General features: G+C 39.7%; 1 protein-coding gene across 3 annotated transcripts; it reads left to right on the top strand.

Moving 5' to 3' along the window:
* The first annotated feature begins 2516 nt into the window (after nt 1–2516).
* Nucleotides 2517–17844, top strand: brap (BRCA1 associated protein). 3 transcript variants are annotated; one of them, XR_003220984.1, is made up of 13 exons: nt 2517–2910; nt 3087–3248; nt 5214–5418; nt 5680–5869; nt 6260–6373; nt 7736–7884; nt 9521–9596; nt 9725–9863; nt 10540–10649; nt 10725–10814; nt 11499–11602; nt 11877–12005; nt 12372–12511. XR_003220984.1 is itself a non-coding variant. In XM_025909154.1 (13 exons), the coding sequence occupies exons 1-13, from the start codon at nt 2832–2834 to the stop codon at nt 16698–16700; spliced, it is 1785 nt and encodes a 594-aa protein (XP_025764939.1). In that variant the 5' UTR covers nt 2517–2831; the 3' UTR covers nt 16701–17844. The 3 variants fall into 3 exon arrangements, 2 of the variants coding, with proteins under 2 accessions (XP_025764939.1, XP_013131672.1); XM_025909154.1 differs by lacking the exon at nt 11877–12005 and adding an exon at nt 16474–17844; XM_013276218.3 differs by lacking the exon at nt 11877–12005 and adding an exon at nt 16471–17844.
* The last annotated feature ends 1105 nt before the right edge of the window (nt 17845–18949 follow it).

Here is an 18949-nt window from a genome sequence, read left to right as displayed (position 1 = left end):
GGATTTTGCTGTATTTTATGTTTCCGTTATTATCAACACTAGAAGAAGTAAAAGTCGGCTTTAGATTTGGACAACTTTTCTAAATTCTAGTCCTACAGATATCCCCACAGATGCTGTTTAACAGGACCAGCCAACCAGAAGAAGTTTAGCTTTAAAAGGAGGGGAGCTACACCAGCTTGTTTCAGACACAATGAACTGAAACTTTGGAAATAAACTCAAAATACGAGTACAGGAAATTGATGTTCTTTAAATGTCTTCCCTTAAGTGCATTAGTCAGTCAGTCCATGGTGATTAAACCCAAATCATGAAGTTTCCTATACACACAGGCAACAGTCAGTTTGGATGAAACACTGAAAACAAAAGAATTTTTAAACAAATTATAAGAACCACTCATACAAAGGACCTCAACCCCAGGATGAAGAGTGTAATGGAACATTTTGTATGACACAAGATGATGAACAAAACTGGAGAGAAGGCAGAAAATCCACTGTGGTGACACCTTAAAGTAGGGGTCGGCAACCCGCGGCTCCGGAGCCGCATGCGGCTATTTAGTCTTTATTTTGCGGCTCCGGGTGGTTTGGGAAAATAAATTAGAAGTATTTAGCTAAAGTGTATTTTATTTGTGTTTAGTTCTTTTTTTAACTTGTACTTCTAAATTGGAAGATTATTGTGATTTTGAAATGTAAAAATAAAATTATATCTTATTATTTTTTCATCGCTCAAAATAAGCGTCACACTCGCAGAAGCCGGTGTACCCGCCAAAACGCCGTGCATTTATCGAGACTTTCGACACCAGGTAGGCCAATTATGGATCTGGATCCACATTATGTCAGCAGCTGTTCTCCACCGTGAACTATGTTAAAAACAAACACCGCTCACGCCTCACAGATGACAGCTTACAGTCCTGCGTAAAGATGAAAGCCCCGATTTGCAGACGCTGTGCGCAGAGGTTCGGGACCATAAGTCTTATTGTAAACATATCACGGCAGACTCGACGATGTTTGCATGAACATGCTTTTCAGCATCTCTTTATTGACCACTTTTCACACACGGTTGCTGTACGCATACAGCCGGCTGTAGCTTTTCAGCTCACAGCCCGACAACACAACAGCAGAGAGAGCACAGGCTTTAGGGCGGCGAGGCGTGATTGCGGGTGCCGCTCAGGTGCGTCCGACTCCCATGCAGCGGCACTGCAGACCACGCCCCACCACACACATTAACCAGGTAAAACATGTTTAGGCAGAATTTTGCAAATATCTAATTTTTTTTAGCAGCATAGAGCTTTTTTTCCTAATTACTTTTTAAAAGTCAGGTCAAGGCTCCAAAAGCCCAAAGGCAATATAAGGGTGGCGGCTCACAACAGTTTTTGTTTGCTACATGGATCATTTTAGTTCAGCTGGGTTTCTTTCCTTTTGTTATATTTCTTTAAGAGTTTAAAATGTGTTATTTACTTAAATAAAATTTAATTTTCTCTGTAGCACTTCATGGGATTTCATAAGCAACACACCTTAGTTGCTCTGTGGATTCTTTTAAAAAGCAGTTAAAAACTTTTCTGTTCAAACAAACCTTTTGTTGATCTACGTATTTTATATTCTTTACATTATTTACATTTGATATTTTACATTGTGTATAATGTCTATTGATTGTATTGTTTATTTTAATATTTGTGTACAGCGCTTTGTGACTGCCTGTCTGTGAAAAGCGCTTAATAAATAAACTTTACTTACTTACTTTAGTTGTTCACACAAAGCATAAAGGTAAAAAAACCCCCCCAATATATACAGTGTTATCTTCATTTTAGATTTCAAAAAGTATTTGCGGCTCCCAGTGTTTTCTTTTGCGTGGAAACCAGGTCCAAGTGGCTCTTTGGGTGTTAAAGGTTGCAGACCCCTGCCTTAAGGGAGCAGCCAAAATAAGATGATGATGAACATCCAAGAGTGTGGAGACAGAGAATGTGGCATTTGAACTCCATATCAGCTATCAGTTATTAAAATGAAGATGATGGACATTTTGGGGGCCTTTTGATTGGTGGAAGATATTAAGAACATTTCAAGGTAAAATTGAATATTCATATTTTGGCGGGCATACTTATTATTCAGAAGTCACTAAGGAGGTTCTGAGGCTGGTTTTATCTGAAGACCAGCATATGTGTTTACTTGTCAAAGAAGGTTTCTTGTAAGGAAATAAACGAGACTGTTCTATAATTAGAATGCACTTCTGTCATGAGTAAGTCAGTCATAAAAATGTCAATGTGCTATGACAAAGGGAGAAATAATGTGGGAGATTTTGCCTTGCAATACAAGGAAAAACACCTTTTCCTGTTAAAGTCGTCATCATCATCTTTTTCTTCTTTTGGCTGCTCTCTTTAGGGGTCGCCTCAGCAAAATATCTACCTCCATCTGTCCTTAGTATCTTTTTCTGTCACACCATCCGTATATAAAAAGGAACAAGAATAAATAAAACAGCAGAGGGCAGTAATGCACCGCTGTAGCGTCTACTCTGCCTTACTAAAATTAAAGATGAAAAAACTGAAGAAGACGAAGAAGAAGAAGGGGAAGTGGTTCGACACAGCTAGCTTGTATTAGATTTCAAAACAAATCTGATTTGTATTTTTATGCGCGGAAAAGAAAGAAAAAACAGTGTGCATAACATGAAAGCTTTAAAGCTAAACTGAAAGCTCTTTGCTTCTGCTGTATTTGTCTGCTTGCTGTAATTAGACACGAACTGAATATCTTGCCAGTCATCCATCTAGCTCTACGTGCTAGCTGTTTTAGCTCAGTTGTCAGCGGCTTGTTTTGTTCTGTGTTAAGTGGCAGCCCCAGTTATAACACATGAGTGTGTCACTGGTCGTTATTCGTCTGGAGTTAGCCGACCAGTCACCTTTTCCACAAGGTTTCCAGTACTGCGCTGGTGAGTTTTATTCTCTTAATTTTCAAACATCTGCTGAAAGTTAAACAGCTAACCAACAGTGGGCGTGAAGACCCATTTGTCCACTGCTAGTTGTTTTACTGTTTTCACAAGGTAATTTCAAACTAACGAGTTGCTTCATTAGAACTATGGCCTGACTCTGTTCCTCTGGTGTGCAGTTGAAGGCATGTCAGAGGAGGAGCTACAGGAGAAAGCTCTGGGTTTAGCCAAACACAGTCTGAGTGGAAAAACCGACCTGGAAAGATCAGCTGTGCTGCACCAGCACATCGGCAGCAGAGCCATGGGGGACATGGTGATAGAGACCTTTGAGCCCAACCCAAGTAAGAATTTTCCTGATGTTTAAGTGTACCTATAAAATATGAAAAGCATAAAGTCAACTGTAAGAGCAATACTTCACTGTCCTTTGGGGAAGGTTGTCTTCGGATCAAAGTTTTCATCACACTGAACCTAATTCAGCATCTTAATAACTATTAATCTCAACGTTTGCATGGTTAGTAAATAATCTTTCTAAAAAGCCAGGCAAGTGGGAAATAACAGGGAAGAAAATGAACGTGTAAAATACTGACACACTCTTTTCCATATTTGGTCATCAGGTGACTGTGTATAAAAAACACATTACTTTCTGGCCATTTTGTTAGGTTACCCCTACTATGTCAGGCCCCTTTTGCATCCAGAAATGCCTTAATTCTTCATTGCACAGGGCTAACAAGGTGCTGGAAATGAAAAAGTTTTTGGTCTATATGATGCTTTGTAGATTTGTCAGCTACGCATTTGTGACACATATCTCCCGTTCCACAACATCCCAAACATATTGTATTGCAGCAGTCCCCAACCTTTTTTGCGCCATGAACCGGTTGTGTGCTGTCCTTTAAGGTGTCGCGGATAAATACAACAAAATAAAATGATACGACCAAGACAAAAACTGTGGTATTTTATAAATATAATAATAAACGCAAATTCACTATGTAATTGTGTAACTTTATTAGCAGCGTCTTCCTGAAATGCGCCAACGACATTGAGAGTAACATCCTCCTCTCTGGTCCTTAATGTTCTCTGGTCACTATGGTAACGCATAAATGTTTCTTTCAAAATAAGACACACAACTACAACACGGGAAAAGACCCAGGGAAACCGAGTTAATGATAAAAACCCTGAAAACCATACATTTCACACCGGAGCCTCATCTCTTGCGGCCTGGTACCAAACAACTCACGGACCGGTACCGGTCCGAGGCCCGGGGGTTGGGGACCGCTGTTCTAAATGTCCCAAGAAACTGTCTCCCACAGTATTATTCTGCCACCCATCTGAACCATTGATGCAAGCCAGGATCCATACTTTCATGTTTTTTTGCTTGAAATTCTCACCTTACCAGCCAAATGTTGCAGAAGAAAACTAGACTCATCAGAGCAGACAACATTTTTCACATCCCCTAATTGTTTGGCTTTTGTCTGAATTGTAGCCTGTGGAGATGGATGTGCTGGAAAATCCCAGTGGATTATCAGTTTCTAAAATACTCATACCAGTCCTTCTGGCACTAACAACCATGCCATGTTCAAAGTAATTTAAGTCGCCTTTGGCCTCCATAAATAAAATTTGCCATTTATACATATTCATCCTCTTTCTTGTCTTCTCATTTCTTAGTTTGTAGAGCCTCAGTTTCTCTTTTCGCCTCTACTCACATCTTACTTCATTCCTTCTGAGAGATGTGAGCTGAGGAAGTGACAAATTTTAAAGCCATTTTAAATAATTAGAACATTTGGCTCAGCAAAATTATTTTCAAAGTATTTTTTTTCCACAGTCTACTTTTGTTCAGAGATTTCAGATGAGAATATTTAGGTATATTTAGGCGTAGAATAGGCCTGCGTGTCTATTCTAGCTGTGAACCAGCTCTTTCATGCATGGAGGTTAAAAACACTTCTCCAAATGATCGTCTGGCAAGCCTCCTCTCTCCTCTGTCCTGTAGATGCGTTCTAAGAATGAAGACATCCTTTAGCATGGTGCATTGAGATCGATTTTCCTCTCACAGGCAGGCGTGTGGAGGACAGATGAGGAGACACAAATTAGAGAATCAAATGTAATCAGTTCTGATAAATGGATTTAATTAGGATATATTTAATTACATTAGTCTTTTGGGGAGTTATTTTACATATTCATAGACCAATGTTTTATTTTGTTTTTTTTAATTCTTGTAAGCAGGAATGAAAGTAAGCCAATTCAAGTTTGGTTTTGTCTGTTCATCCACATTCAAAATATATATAATTTAAATTGCTGAATTTCTCTTTCAGACACAGGTGGACGTGAGGAGCGAAACAGTGAAGTTCAGGATGCAAAGACTGGTGTAGACAGTCAGGAGGGTGCAGAGGACAGGAGGTTTGTGACAGGCACAGCTCTGGACTCACCCTCCAAGCAGCTGCCGGACCAGATCTCTTTCTTCAGCGGGAACCCCTCAGTGGAGATCATTCACGGTATCATGCACCTCTACAAGACCAAGTGAGTCTCATCTGGTGTGTTTATGATAGATGTGATGAGGTGAACATAAGGGATCATTATTTGGGCACTTTTTACCAGATCATTGTCAGCTAAAATGTAGCTGATAAAAGTCTGATGCTTTCTTTATCGAACTCCACAGAGTCCACCTCACACTGCATGTAATGATACAATTTCGCCATTTCACTTCCACCATTTCAAGCTAACATTGGCGTTTTAGTAACAATTCTTGTTTGCTTGTTTTTTCCCTGCTCTTTATTGCAGCAAAATGACATCACTGACTGAAGATGTCAGGCGCAGCGCTATGGTGTGCATCATCACCGTCCCTGCGACCATGACCAGCCATGACCTTATGAAGCTCGTGGCTCCTTTTAATGATGTCATGGAGCACATGAAGATCATACGGGACTCTACCCCTAACCAATACATGGTTCTCATTAAATTCTGCAAACAGGTATCATCTCCTTCACTTTTCCCTCTGCAAGTGAAGTTTGAAGGATGTTGGCGTATGTTTTTGTAAGCCTGCATCAAAAAATTCAATGAATAGTGATAATTGTTGGTACTTGATGTGAGGTTTAGGCAGTTCAGGGTTTTCAGCCTCTCTGTAACATAAAAAATGCTGCCATATTGCAAAATGTTTTAGTTTAGTTTTGTCAACTATAGTAATATTGATTTTTACAGTTTTATTTTATTCTCACAGTTTTTTGGCAATAGACCTTGGGATTTTGATCAATTCAGAGTTCTGAGAGCTTCATGCTTAGAAGAGTATTAACTGCTGCTTTAATACAATTAACTGTATATAACTGTTCCAAATACAATACGTTTCCTGCTCTCTTATTTGTAGGCAGACGCAGACAGTTTTTACACAGCATGCAATGGCCGCCAGTTCAACTCTATAGAGGAAGCAGTGTGCCAGCTGGTCTATGTGGAGCGAGCAGAGGTCATCAAGTCTGAAGAAGTGAGTGTATCCATTTTTTTACCTTTTACTCAACATTCAGTCTGCAGCAGGTGGGAACAAAAACCAAAGTTTGGTGATTTGTGGAAACAAGTCACTCTTTTTTTGTGACTTGAGTCCATTAACAAAAACTGTGATATTTTTGTTTTGTTTTGTGTTTTTTAATTAAATCCTGTGTTTTGGGAGATAGAATTGCTTTACAATTACTTACTTTTTTTGTCAGTGGTGTCTGGAGTGAAACAGCTGGCTTACAGCAGGCAGTGTGCCAAAAATGTTTTAATATAACATTGACCATAACTTATTATGATTTTTTTTTTCCTCTAAACTGCAACAGTTTCTAAGAACTGCTTTTAAATATAACCCTTTTTTGGCATTTTATATTACTCATTCTGCTTTAATAAAGGTGCTTTTGTCATCTTATGGTGTTATTTTTGTGCCTCTACTCTGAGCGCATGTAAAAAAAAAAAAAAAAAAAAAAAATGCAAGCGCAAATGTTGCATTTTGAGGAGAAAATTATTTTGAGTGAAGAAAAGTATTTCAGTGTTTGCTATTATCCATATACACGCACACAATAACAGGCCCTCTCGCTCAGTTGTTGGAATTGCTCTTGCTCAGATCTCTGCTCTGTGTGCTGACAGACATCTGTGGACCTGCTCTCAGTGTGTCGCTTCTGCTCTCAACATATCTGCTCTGTGCACTAGCTACTGCATTCTGGAAACACGGTCCAGAATGTAGCTAAATCCAGTGGAGTGGTTTAGTTTAAACTAGATTAAAACCAGCAATGGACTTAAAAATTATATATTTTAAAATTAAATAATTAAACATACTAACCGAAAATGGATTTAGCGAGTTGAGTTGAGGGTGCAGGGAGCAGGGATGTTGAGAGGGGGAACGACACACTGAGAGCAGGTCCACAGTCTGTCAGCACACAGAGCAGAGATCTGAGCAACAGCAAATACCAACAACTCAGCGAGAGGGGCTGTTATTGTGTGTGTGTGTGTGTATATGGATAATAGCAAACACTGAAATACATTTCTTGCATGCAGCAATGAATTTTGTTCACTGAAATTAAACTTTTCTTCCCTCAAAATCATTTTCTCCTCAAAATGCAACATTTGCGCTTGCAATTTTTTTTTACGTGCGCTCAGAATAGAGGCACAAAAATAATGTTATATCATCTCACCTATTGGTGTTTGCTGTTTACACCCTTTACATAGTGTGCAGCCAGAACGAATATAAGTCCGTTTAAATTAGTCCTTCTCTGTTGTTTCAGTATTAAAACCCAGAATTTCTTTAACGTGATTTCTTGTCTCTTATCATCAACCTCCTTTCTTCCGTTCCTTCCTTCCTGCTCCCTCTCCTCAGGGAGCCAGTCTTCCAGTGATGGAGCTGACTGAGTTGCCCAAGTGCACTGTGTGCCTGGAGAGAATGGACGAGTCTGTTAATGGCATCCTGACCACTCTGTGCAACCACAGCTTTCATAGCCAGTGTCTTCAGCGCTGGGAAGATGCCTCGTGAGTTGAATGCACATACAAGTTCCCCTGTATTTACTACATCAGTTTCAACTTGGTAGTTGGACTAATTTATGCTTACTCAATTTAAAACACTTGATATTAGACATAAAACCTATTTCTGACCTACTTTAACAAAGTATGTGAAAAGATCTGTTCTATCTGCCAGCTTTAAGTCAATCATGTGTGATAGTTTCTGTGATCTCCAAAAGTTGATTCTGTTCATCTGGATGTAGCGTTTTGTGGGAGAAACGTTTCGTTACTCATCCAAGTGACTTCTTCAGTCTTAGCTGACTGCAGGTTTCCCCAATCTTATAAACAGTACATTTGCATAATGACTGAAACCAGCCCAGTGAAGCCTTCTTAGACTGTGAGATTTCCATCAGTAATGGGGGACATCTAAAAGCTGATGTGTAACGCAAACCTATGCATACGGATCAGTATTTAAGGTTTGACTCTCATCATCCACTGGAGCATAAATTGGGTGTCATCAGGACGCTACAACACAGAGCGCACACCCTCCACAGCGGCCAGGGAAGCAGAAGAAGAGCACATCAAGAAGGCCCTGAGTAAATGTCATTATCCCAGCTCGACTTTTGTCAAAGCTTGGAAGGCGCCAAAAGAAAGCACCAGCCGATCCAGGAGAGAAGGACAACCGCTGCCTAAGCGAAAACCTGTAGTTATCCCGTACGTGTCAGGAGTATCGGAGCAATTGAGACGCATTTTTTCTAAACACCGGGTCTCTGTGGCTTTTAAACCCCAAAACACGCTGCGCCAAAAATTGGTCCACCCCAAGGATCGGGTCCCCCGACACAAACAGAGTAACATAATGTATGCTGTTAAGTGCCAGGAGGATTGCCAGGATTTATACATCGGGGAAACCAAACAACCTCTGGCGAAGCGAATGGCACAACACAGAAGAGCTACCTCATCAGGCCAGGACTCTGCAGTCTATTTACACCTACAGGCCAGTGGACACTCTTTCAAGGATGAGGATGTACACATCCTGGACAGGGAGGAATGCTGGTTTGACCGCGGAGTCAAGGAGGCCATTTATGTGAAAAGGGAAAGACCATCTCTGAATCAAGGAAAGGGGCCTAAGGGTACATCTGTCACCATCTTACAATGCTGTGATTGCAGCCATTCCCCAACTCTCTGTGAATGGTACTCATGGCCATTGATCAGTGGGCTTTGATCAGTGGGTTTTGGTCAGTGGTTGTTGATCAATTGTCATGAGAATTTGCATAATTAAGATTAAGGAACTGACCTCCCAGCCCATTGTTCCTTTACTGGGCTAGTTTCAGCCATTATGCAAATGTACTGTTTATAAGATTGGGGAAACCTGAGACTGAAGAAGTGACTTGGATGAGTGACGAAATGTTTCTCCCACAAAACGCTACGTCCAGATGAACAGAATCAACTTTTGGAGATTTACTTACCTGGATGATTGAGCATGCATCAAGTAGTTTCTGTGATGTAGTTTAAATGCATTCACCTGATATTCACTCCACTGGATATTTCTCCAGGCTTTGTCGTTTTGTGCCATGTGTTGTTTTTGTCCTGCTCTTTACATGCATTCTCCTGATTTACAAAAGACAACTGCATGTTTGTGACAAAGCCGAATGCGTGTTGTTTTCAGGTGTCCTGTATGTAGGTACTGTCAAACACCAGAACCAGTTGAAGAGAACAAATGCTTTGAATGTGGAGTGCAGGAGGTAAGCTGTATCACTCTCTGTGACTGTGAGTCCCACAGTGGTATAATAGAAGATAATCACTTGATCTTCTTGCTTTTTGCTTTTAACCTTTTTATTTTTTTTGTCCCTTGTTGAATCTTTCTTCATAGAATCTGTGGATATGCTTGATCTGCGGCCATATTGGATGTGGTCGCTACGTTAGCCGCCATGCCTACAAGCACTTTGAAGAAACACAGCATACCTACGCTATGCAGCTCACCAATCACAGAGTCTGGGACTACGCAGGAGGTACTGGATTTTGTACATGCTGCTGTTAAAACTATGCATGTTCTGCTTTTTCTTATTTTCTGTTGTACCTATTCTGTTACAGCAGTTGATGCTCATATACTGTACTGGAGTTCAATATTGGGCTCAGCTTTCTGACTGCTTTTCAGTTGCTAAATGTATGTTCTTTCTCTCTATGTTATAGAGAAAGGATAGCTCTAATATGGCCATCTCGGTCACAGAAGCCTAACCTCATGTGCTATATCTTCAAAACCTGTTTACAAGGGCAAACCTATCACCAGAAAGGTGGTTTAAAGGGAATAGAGATAAAATACCTTATACAAAGTTATACAAAGATTATTTTAAACTGCAAACCAGGCAAAGTTGTTGGTAGAGTCCAAAAACAAAAAGTATGAAGCTGAAAATGAGCAGAATAGTTCCTCTTTAAGGAGGGTGACTGTAAATTACCAGAATAATTTGCTGCTATAATCAGTTTTCTACCCATAGGGGGCAGAAGAATACCTAAATGAGTCGGAGCCAGACCAGTTCTGCCCTGTAGTAACTAGAGAGACAGTGAAGCCAAAAACAAGAAGGCAAAGTGTAAAAATGACACAATAGTCTGTAATGATTTTATTTGATGTCTTTTGAAATGTGTTTTGGAAAATATAATACTTGACTAAGGCTATTTCTGGTATTGTAGATAACTATGTACACCGGCTTGTGGCCAGTAAGACTGATGGGAAGATGGTGCAGTATGAGTGTGAGGGGGACACCTGCCACGCAGAGAAAATTGATGCACTCCAGCTAGAGGTGAGCATCTGCTGTTGTTGTTTTGTAACGGCAATCGACATCAAAATGTTCTAAATGAGTTCTCTCTGTCTGCAGTACTCATACCTGCTGACAAGTCAGCTCGAGTCTCAAAGGATTTACTGGGAGAATAAGATTGTTCATCTGGAGAAGGAGACAGCTGAAGAGGTACTTATGGACAAATGCAACACAAGTTTTGCAATCCCTTAATGAATATTGACTTATATCAGGCTGTAAAGTTTAGAAGAACCAAACTGAGGCATAGAAGTCGTGCTCTAGATTCCACTCAATTTACTGATACACATGTATGGTAAATGGACTGATTCTTATTTAGCTCTTTTCTACTCTCCTGGAGCACTCAAAGTGCTTCATAGAACATCTGAACTAATAATCACAAATGAACAATTTATAGCAAACACAAAGGTAAACACTTGTAAGTTAGATTGTGTTAAACCATGTTAGCTTGCTGGCAACATCTTGAATAGTATTGGCTTATGTCTACTCATGGGAGATTTTTTGAGAGCAAAGGACTCACTAGCTGACCCGATTCAGTAATAAGGGCTAGATGTTACAGTCTCTGATAATGCATGAACAATTGCCACAGACACTAATATAACTTATCACTTACAGCTGCTTATTCACTTATAAAATGTACATTTCTTAGCAGTTTAGAGTGGATTAGTTTGCTAAGCAGCACATGTGCAGTAGTCTAGGACCCCAGTCCCGGCTTAGTCCTCTTGACTAGTGCCTGTCCATCTTGATTTATCTATTGCCCTCTTGTGGAAATGCAAAACACAGGTCCTTTGTCACAGCTGCCTTTTTCTAACCTCTGTCTTTTTGTACATATTTCAGATAAACAACATGAAAGCGAAATTTAAGGAGACATTGGAGCGCTGTGATAACCTAGAGCGACGGTTAGGAGAAATGACCAAAGACAAACAGAGCATAGAGAAAAAGTAGGTGTTCAGTTACTTTTATATATTGTGTGCTCAGTGGTCCCAGTAGTTGTTGGTATCTGTGCTCTTTCTTATGAACCAATTGGACAGTGTGGTTGCACTATAGACTTGAGTTTATAGTGCAAATTAAAACTCTAAAAATTATTTAGTGGAGGAGATAAAGTTATATCCCCACAGCAGATAAAACAATTCAACCAAGGCTCTCAATATGTAGTCTTGAGGTGGGAAAATTCCCCATTTCTTTCGCAAATGATAACTGACTCTGTTTATACAGCACCATTGTTTCACAGCTGAAAATGCCTTAACAACCACTCACTTGGATCCCAACAACTCCCAGCTACTTTTCCCAGAACTCTAGGAGATTCAAGTGGGTGTTTCCAGGAAATGGCAGGATACATAACAGGTTACTAAAGAATTTTTGTGCCTTTTTAAATAACTGGAACTACAGAGGAAATAAGATTAAATGCCTTATTTGAAGAGTTGTCACTGTGGCTTGCAAAATGTGCAGTGGAGCAGGAGATCTTTGTTGCTGCATGGCCAACCAGGTATTGGGTGTGTCACTTCTATGATGCAGGCTCAAATTGATAGTAACATTGCTTTTCCTACTATAACAAGCCAAAGTGTCTGCTGTTAAAAGCTTTGTTTACATTACAACTTCTTAGCTTAATTAAACCTAATCAGACACCCAGACTTTAGACCAAATGGTCCATAGGGCTTGTTTTTGTATGGAACCTGACAACATGCAGCGCTGCTGCATTTCTACTTTCAGATGCACTCAGTTGAACAGTCGAGTGGTGAAGCTGAGCCAAGAGCTGAAGGAGGAGCAGGAGATGAACCGCTGTCTGAGAGCCAATCAGGCACAGCTGCAGGTACAGCTGGCAGAGGAGGAACGCAAAGCAAAAGAAAGCGGTATGTAAAGAGAGACCAATAAGTCATGTCTCCATATAGTTTCTCAATGATCCAAAGAGTCTTAAAGTCTCTGTATTACTCAGTGGGTTGAAAACTGTAGCATGCTGGTATAAACACTTTTATCACAGTGGTGATATCAAATTGTCTAAGCACAGCAAAAAATGGAACTTCTGAGGATGTTGATGCTTCAACTGAGAGGAAAAAACAAAAATGCTTCAAGTGCTGGAAGTATTATTTTGTCAGCCTGCCAAAGTCACAAATGAAAGAAGCCTCAGAGTGAACAATACAGTGCAAGATTTCCATGATTAATGTGTGATTTGTATTTTTTATCTTTAAAACCATTGTGATACCCTATGTTCAGAGTAACATATACCAACGGGGAAGTGTAGCATGTTCAATTTGGCACAGCATGTGCACACATGCTGATAGAAAAGTTTAATTTAGAATTTTTCAAGGTTTTCTTTAATTGGCATTAAATAGAACCGGCAACAAATGAATGTCAACCTGAATTCTTTGTACACTTCTTGTTAGTTTTCATTTGTATATTTTTAATTTTAGTGTGTATATGCTCCGAATGCATGAGGTAAAGGCAATTGGTACAACACTGGTGGCCAGAGTACAGAACGGATTCTTTTAGATATTTTGACTTCAAGCCTGCTAGTTCACTATTGCATCACCTATTACTTTAAGCAGAAACTGATGAAAGTAGTCAAGAATCTAGAGCAACGGGATGGTGCTAGAGAAGAATGAGTAACAGGACTGTTACCAATGATTGGCTGCTGGTTGCTTAGAATATGTAAATACTCAAAATGAAAAAAGGACCTTTGACTATGAAACAGCATGGGTTATTTTTATTTCAGGGCTGTAGTGAGAAACTAGTTCCTCTTTGCACAGGAATATTTGCAAATCATTAACAAATTGCTTAGCCTGCGGCTGAGTACAGTCATTCTGCAAGCAGACAGGAACCACATACACCAAAGAAGTGTTTTTAATGCAGATGGACAGAGTCAAACACTTAGGAGATTCAAAAATTTTGTAAGCAGTCTCTCTGCTTTCAAACCAGCTTTTGTCTATATTTTCAGATTATTAAAATCTTCTTTACTTATGATTAAAATCTGCAGTGTAAGGCATTTACTGACACCTACTTTGTAATAGTGTATTGCTATCAGAGCACCATTTGCTCTGGATTCAACACAAGGCGGCTTTCATCACAGCTTTGCCTGAGGCAAGTTAAGTATCAGGTCAGAGGTTTGAATGGAAATTTTAGGTTTACAGTTTCACCATACCTGTATTTTTCCTGGCACACAGTTGTGAGGATCAAGATTATTTAAACAAATATCCTCCTGGGCATGTGCTGTGTGTTAACGTAGAAAAAACATATAGTAAAAATGTCAGAGTTTTGACTCTTTAACAGAATGTTATATTGTAAATGGACTGGACTTGCATAGCAGTTTGCTACTTACCCAATGTCACACACCCATTTATATATGTGTGTGTGTGTGTGTGTGTGTGTGTGTGTGGGGGGGTGGTGGGGGGGTGGTGGGGGGGGTGGGGGGGGTGGGGGGGGGGGGGGTGGGGGTGGGGGGGGGGGTGGGGGGGGGGGGGTTGGGTTTGGTTTGGTTTGGTTTGGTTTGGTTTTTCAATTCACCTAACCATACTCACAGACACTCAGACTCCAAAGGATGTATCGGGGGTAAGCTCAGGGTTCAGCCTCTTGCCCAGGGACGCTTTGAAATACTTTGGAATCCAGACTGGAGGAGCCGGGGGGTGAACCACAAAGCTATAGTTGATAACCTGCTCTGCCTCCTGAACCACAGACATGCATGTTCTTTCCTGTTGGAACTGACTGGAATCGACTTGAAATGATCACAGTGCTCCTGCTCATATTTCACTGACATGTACTGACAGATGATGATCTAATCATATGAGTTCACCATGTTATGTTGAATTTACTTTGCAAGCTCTTTGTGTTATATGAATCGAGCTAAAGCAGCATTTGTGTAGACAAGCTGTTTCTGTTGCTTTGTTCTAAATTATTTTGAAAGCTCAATGAGATTTTTTTTTTTTCTTCTTCAAAGCTGACCCAGAAATGCCATCTTATCTTCTGTAAACTTTATTAACTGAACTGCTCTTTCAGGTTTTTGCCAACAGTGCAGCCACTGATTGTGTTAACACAGTAATCTGTTCTTGGCAGAGGTATAGCAGTCTTTTCTTTGTTTAGAGTAATTGTGGTGCAGCTTCATTTATTAGGAGCTGATATGCAGGTGGTGGATATGCAGAAATCAGTAATCTGGGTTAGGAACAGAAAAACTTTATCCACAGTGACATAAGTGTGACAGCATTCTAATGAAATATAATTCATATATTACAATGTTATCCATAGAGTTACATTGTATTAGTGGAAGCATCTGCAACCGTGTGTGTGTGTGTGTGAGTGAGAGGGAGAGAGAGAGAGATAGATTACACACGGGCAAAAATGTTATCATATATATGTTGTGGTAATCTATAATAGACCAAAAATCTGTTTGCTTTCTAGTTAAATTCTCATCACATGATAAGAATTTTCATATTCAGCTCAGCAGTATCACTTCCAAGACTGGTAAAATCCAAGACTGTGGAGTTGACTTAGGACAGCTGAATGGGATCAATACTATACCAACCAGCTTGTCTGTATGAAAACACCAGAAGTCGTTTTGGGGTGGCAATCGGCTAAGCAGGGTATTAAGAAGGAGTATCCTTTCTCCCAGTCACACTTTCACAAGTGTCACAATTTCTTGTCTGTCTTCAGAATGCCTGCGGTACAGTGCCAGCATTGGTATAATGATAATCACCTTTGCCAGTCTCAGCTTTAGCACTGAAAACAAAGCTGAGACTGATGGAAAGATGAGACAAGCAATACTTTATACTTGCATGTTTGGTAAATTTCATTTGTTGTGATTAATTAGCTGACATATATGCCAACACTAATATACCAGCGATAATGTTTGCTAATAATACCAGCTGAAAGGCAGACCTCCAGTGATGTGTGGAATGTGACGTGGTTGTTAGAGGGTTGCACTTTTTTTTTCTCCCCCATTTCTTCTATTTTGTGTGTGGCTGAGAATTTCCCTCCAAGATCTGTGACTTTACGCCCCTTGTTTCCTCGTTGTATACTGCTGATTAGCACAGGAAATAGAACACTGAACATTGTATTTCACATCAGCTCTTAGGGAAGAAATTATTTAGATTGTCAGCTTCAGACCTTATGATTATAATCTCTGTAGATTTCCATACTTTTTATATAGCTTTTCTAATGCTTATGATTCTACATGTTTATGGAAGTTCACAACAAGGTCAGCAATGGGGGTTGAATCAGTAGCATGTTTCAAGTCCATTTCAAGCAAAGCATTTGTTCTTTTACATTGTGTTTACGAGTTCAGCCTCGCGTAAATGCCTCAGCAGTTCCACCCCCACAATGCTTTAAAGTAGCTTTTGATGTATTTAATGATAAGTTTGTCAGGTGAAACATTTCAAACAGTGTTTGAGAGGACTTCAGCTGACTTTGCAACAGTGTTTAAGTTTACAGAGCTTCACAGCAAACTATATATGTATAAATGGCTGTCTGTCCCACAGTGACACATAACTCATTTGGTTATTTGTGTCATTTGAGGATTTAGCAAATGACTAGATGTGTAAGATCACAACTTAATACAACTAAGACCTGTAAAGCAGACTGACTGTTGAACAGGAAAAAAGTAAAGAGCACAGTGTTGGAATAATAGTAATAACAAATCTGTATTAACACAGGGTTCCTGCAGCTGACACTGCTTGGGCCTTTAAATAATATCATTAATACTCAATAAATGCTAGTTAGTTAAAACTGTTATTTATCTGTCTGGATAAATATGAGTAAATGAATAAACACGTTTAGCTCTACTTTAACCTGTTCACTGTTGTTGCTCGTTGGCTTCTTTTTATAGAAGATCGTAAAGATGGAACAATAGCAGAACTGCAGGAACAGCTGAGAGACGTGATGTTTTATCTGGAGACCCAGCAGCAGATTGAACATCTTCCACCAGAGGCTCGCAGTGAAATTCAAGAGGGACAGATCAACATCCCAGCCAGCCCATCTGATGGCGCTCTGGGTTCGGCGGGAGCAGGCCCCTCCTCTGGCAGGGGCAGAAGAGGCCGAGGCAGGAAGAGGAAGTAGGCATGGCCTAAAGTCAACTGGAACATGCTAGAAACTGTGTTGCTGCCTCTCACTGTGGACATGTTTGTGACTGAGCCCAGCCCTTTATTCAACGTGTATCTGCATTATTGTAATTGTCCATAGGGCAGGAAGAAGGAGTAAATGTTGATAATATTTACCTGCACATTTTCCTAGCATAACTCCTAGCTCCTACAAGAAGAGCATAAGAGAGGATCGCTCAGTCACTCAAAACATCAGTGTGATTCTCTTTCCAAAACTTAAGAGTATATATTTTGATCATAATTTATATTTATTTGATCAGAAATATTTAATCTGTGCCCAGGTAGTACCATATTATAGTACTTCTTTTCAAACACTGCGTGATGCTTTTATTATTTTAAAATGCAAAGATGGTTCTTTTACAAGTGAGAGTAGAATCAAGGAAATTTATGTCCACATTTTCTGAGTTTTTCCTTAATTTCTTTGGACTTGGCTGTTTCATCTGTTATGTTCCTTTGTTTTGTTTTTCTTTTTGTTCTTCCATTTTCAGTAGAAACACTCGTCTGAGAACATGGAGGACAAAATGCCTTTTTCAGCAGTGCATTGTATTGGGACAGGAGTCAGTATTCACAGAATGCACAGTATTTTTGTATGAGGAGCCTTCCATCAATCTGTATTGTCCCAGTATCCCTTATTTTCCAGCTAATTTCCTGGAAATCTTTCTCAGAATTTCTCCCATAATATTCCCAAGACTGTAGTTATTGACTCTAAAACTACAGTCTAATACGATTTTTTTTAATTTACCCTTTAAAACTCTTAATATTACTGGCTGCTATTCTATTATTCTTCCATTTAAAGATGATTTTAAATTACAAACACTGTGCCCCATTTGATGACATTGACCTTTGGCTCTAAGACATTATGATAAGCATCTGTATTATTATGCCATATAAACATTAAGATATTCCAAGAAATGATTAAAATAACCAGGGTATATTAGTTGTATCCTGGTTATGTGATACATACAATACCGTTGCATACAATACTGTGATCCTTAGAGCTTGTTTAGAAAAACGCCAGAAGCATCTGTGACCTTTACAGTTGCAATCTTGAACATGGTGTCATAACCTAGATGATGAAATTAGTGACTCAGCTCCCTCCTTGAATACTAAGATTCTTTTTTTCCCTTGCAAAATGTTCACAATAAAGCTTTAGATCAGGGGTCCCCAATCCCAGTCCACGAGGGCCGGTGTCCTGCAGGTTTTAGATGTGTCCTTGATCCATCACAGCTGATTTAAATGGATAAATTACCTTCTCAACATATCTTGAAGTTCTCCAGAGGCCTGGTAATGAACTAATCATGTGATTCAGGTGTGTTGACTCAGGGTGAGATCTAAAACCTGCAGGGACACCGGCCCTCGTGGACTGGGATTGGGGACCCCTGCTTTAGATGAATCCCTAAGGCCTTAATTAAAAACTGGTGCAGAAAGCACACATTGATTTTTATAAACAGCCACTCAAAAGATCATTTCTATGCAAAAGATTCTTTACAGCCTCCTAAAAGGAACAGTTTAATAATTTCAGAAATGTGAGATTTGCTGTCAGTTATTTGAGATGATAACTGTGACTCCATTATCTGTCAAGATATTTCACACATATAGCCAGTGACGGCCACGAGTATACTATACGAGTATAGTATCGCTCTCGACAGTTAAATGAAAAGATGTTTTTCCACAGTGATCATCAAGAGAAAAGCTGGAATGTACCTGTAGCGACTGCTTTCAGAGAAGAGATGAAGAGGTGTTTTTTCAGCCATAGAAGCTTTCATTTAAAAACAAAATACGGCAAATCATGCTCCTGGAAACATCAGTTCATGCTGGGGTTTTGTTTGTTTGTTTGTTTTCTTGCCATGAAAGTGTTCAGTTTTTCGTTGTTAACACTAAAACTGTGCTGCCACTTTCAATAAAACATTTTCTGAAGTTTTTCTTGTTCTGAGGTAAAAAGTGTGTGAAGCTGAAACAGATGGCGAATCAAGTGACGAATGATCTTTGTTGAAATGACATACTATGCAGCCGTGATGTTAAAGTGCAGACTGTCAGATCTACCACAAGGAAGATGCAGTCATATCTAACTAATCCTTCTGCAGTCTACTACATTCACAGTTTATTACCAGCAGCCTGTTGAAAGTAAACTGTGTACATAGTTGGAAAACACACACACTGACAGATTAAAAAGCTTGGTCTTGGTAGACACACCATCTACCCAGTAAT

The sequence above is a fragment of the Oreochromis niloticus genome, linkage group LG7 (assembly GCF_001858045.2).
Source record: "Oreochromis niloticus isolate F11D_XX linkage group LG7, O_niloticus_UMD_NMBU, whole genome shotgun sequence".
NCBI classification, from domain to species: Eukaryota; Metazoa; Chordata; class Actinopteri; order Cichliformes; family Cichlidae; genus Oreochromis; species Oreochromis niloticus.
Note: the sequence above shows the minus strand (reverse complement) of the source record. Positions and strands in the feature narration are given on the sequence as shown.

What these genes read in the sequence shown, in the direction of transcription:
- brap (XM_013276218.3), top strand. Translation starts at nt 2,832, where the DNA reads ATGAGTGTGTCACTGGTCGTTATTCGTCTGGAGTTAGCCGACCAGTCA. An exon ending in TCATTAAATTCTGCAAACAG is followed by an intron (nt 5,870 to 6,259) that starts GTATCATCTCCT and finishes TCTTATTTGTAG; the next exon opens with GCAGACGCAGACAGTTTTTA. An exon ending in AAACAGAGCATAGAGAAAAA is followed by an intron (nt 11,603 to 12,371) that starts GTAGGTGTTCAG and finishes TTCTACTTTCAG; the next exon opens with ATGCACTCAGTTGAACAGTC.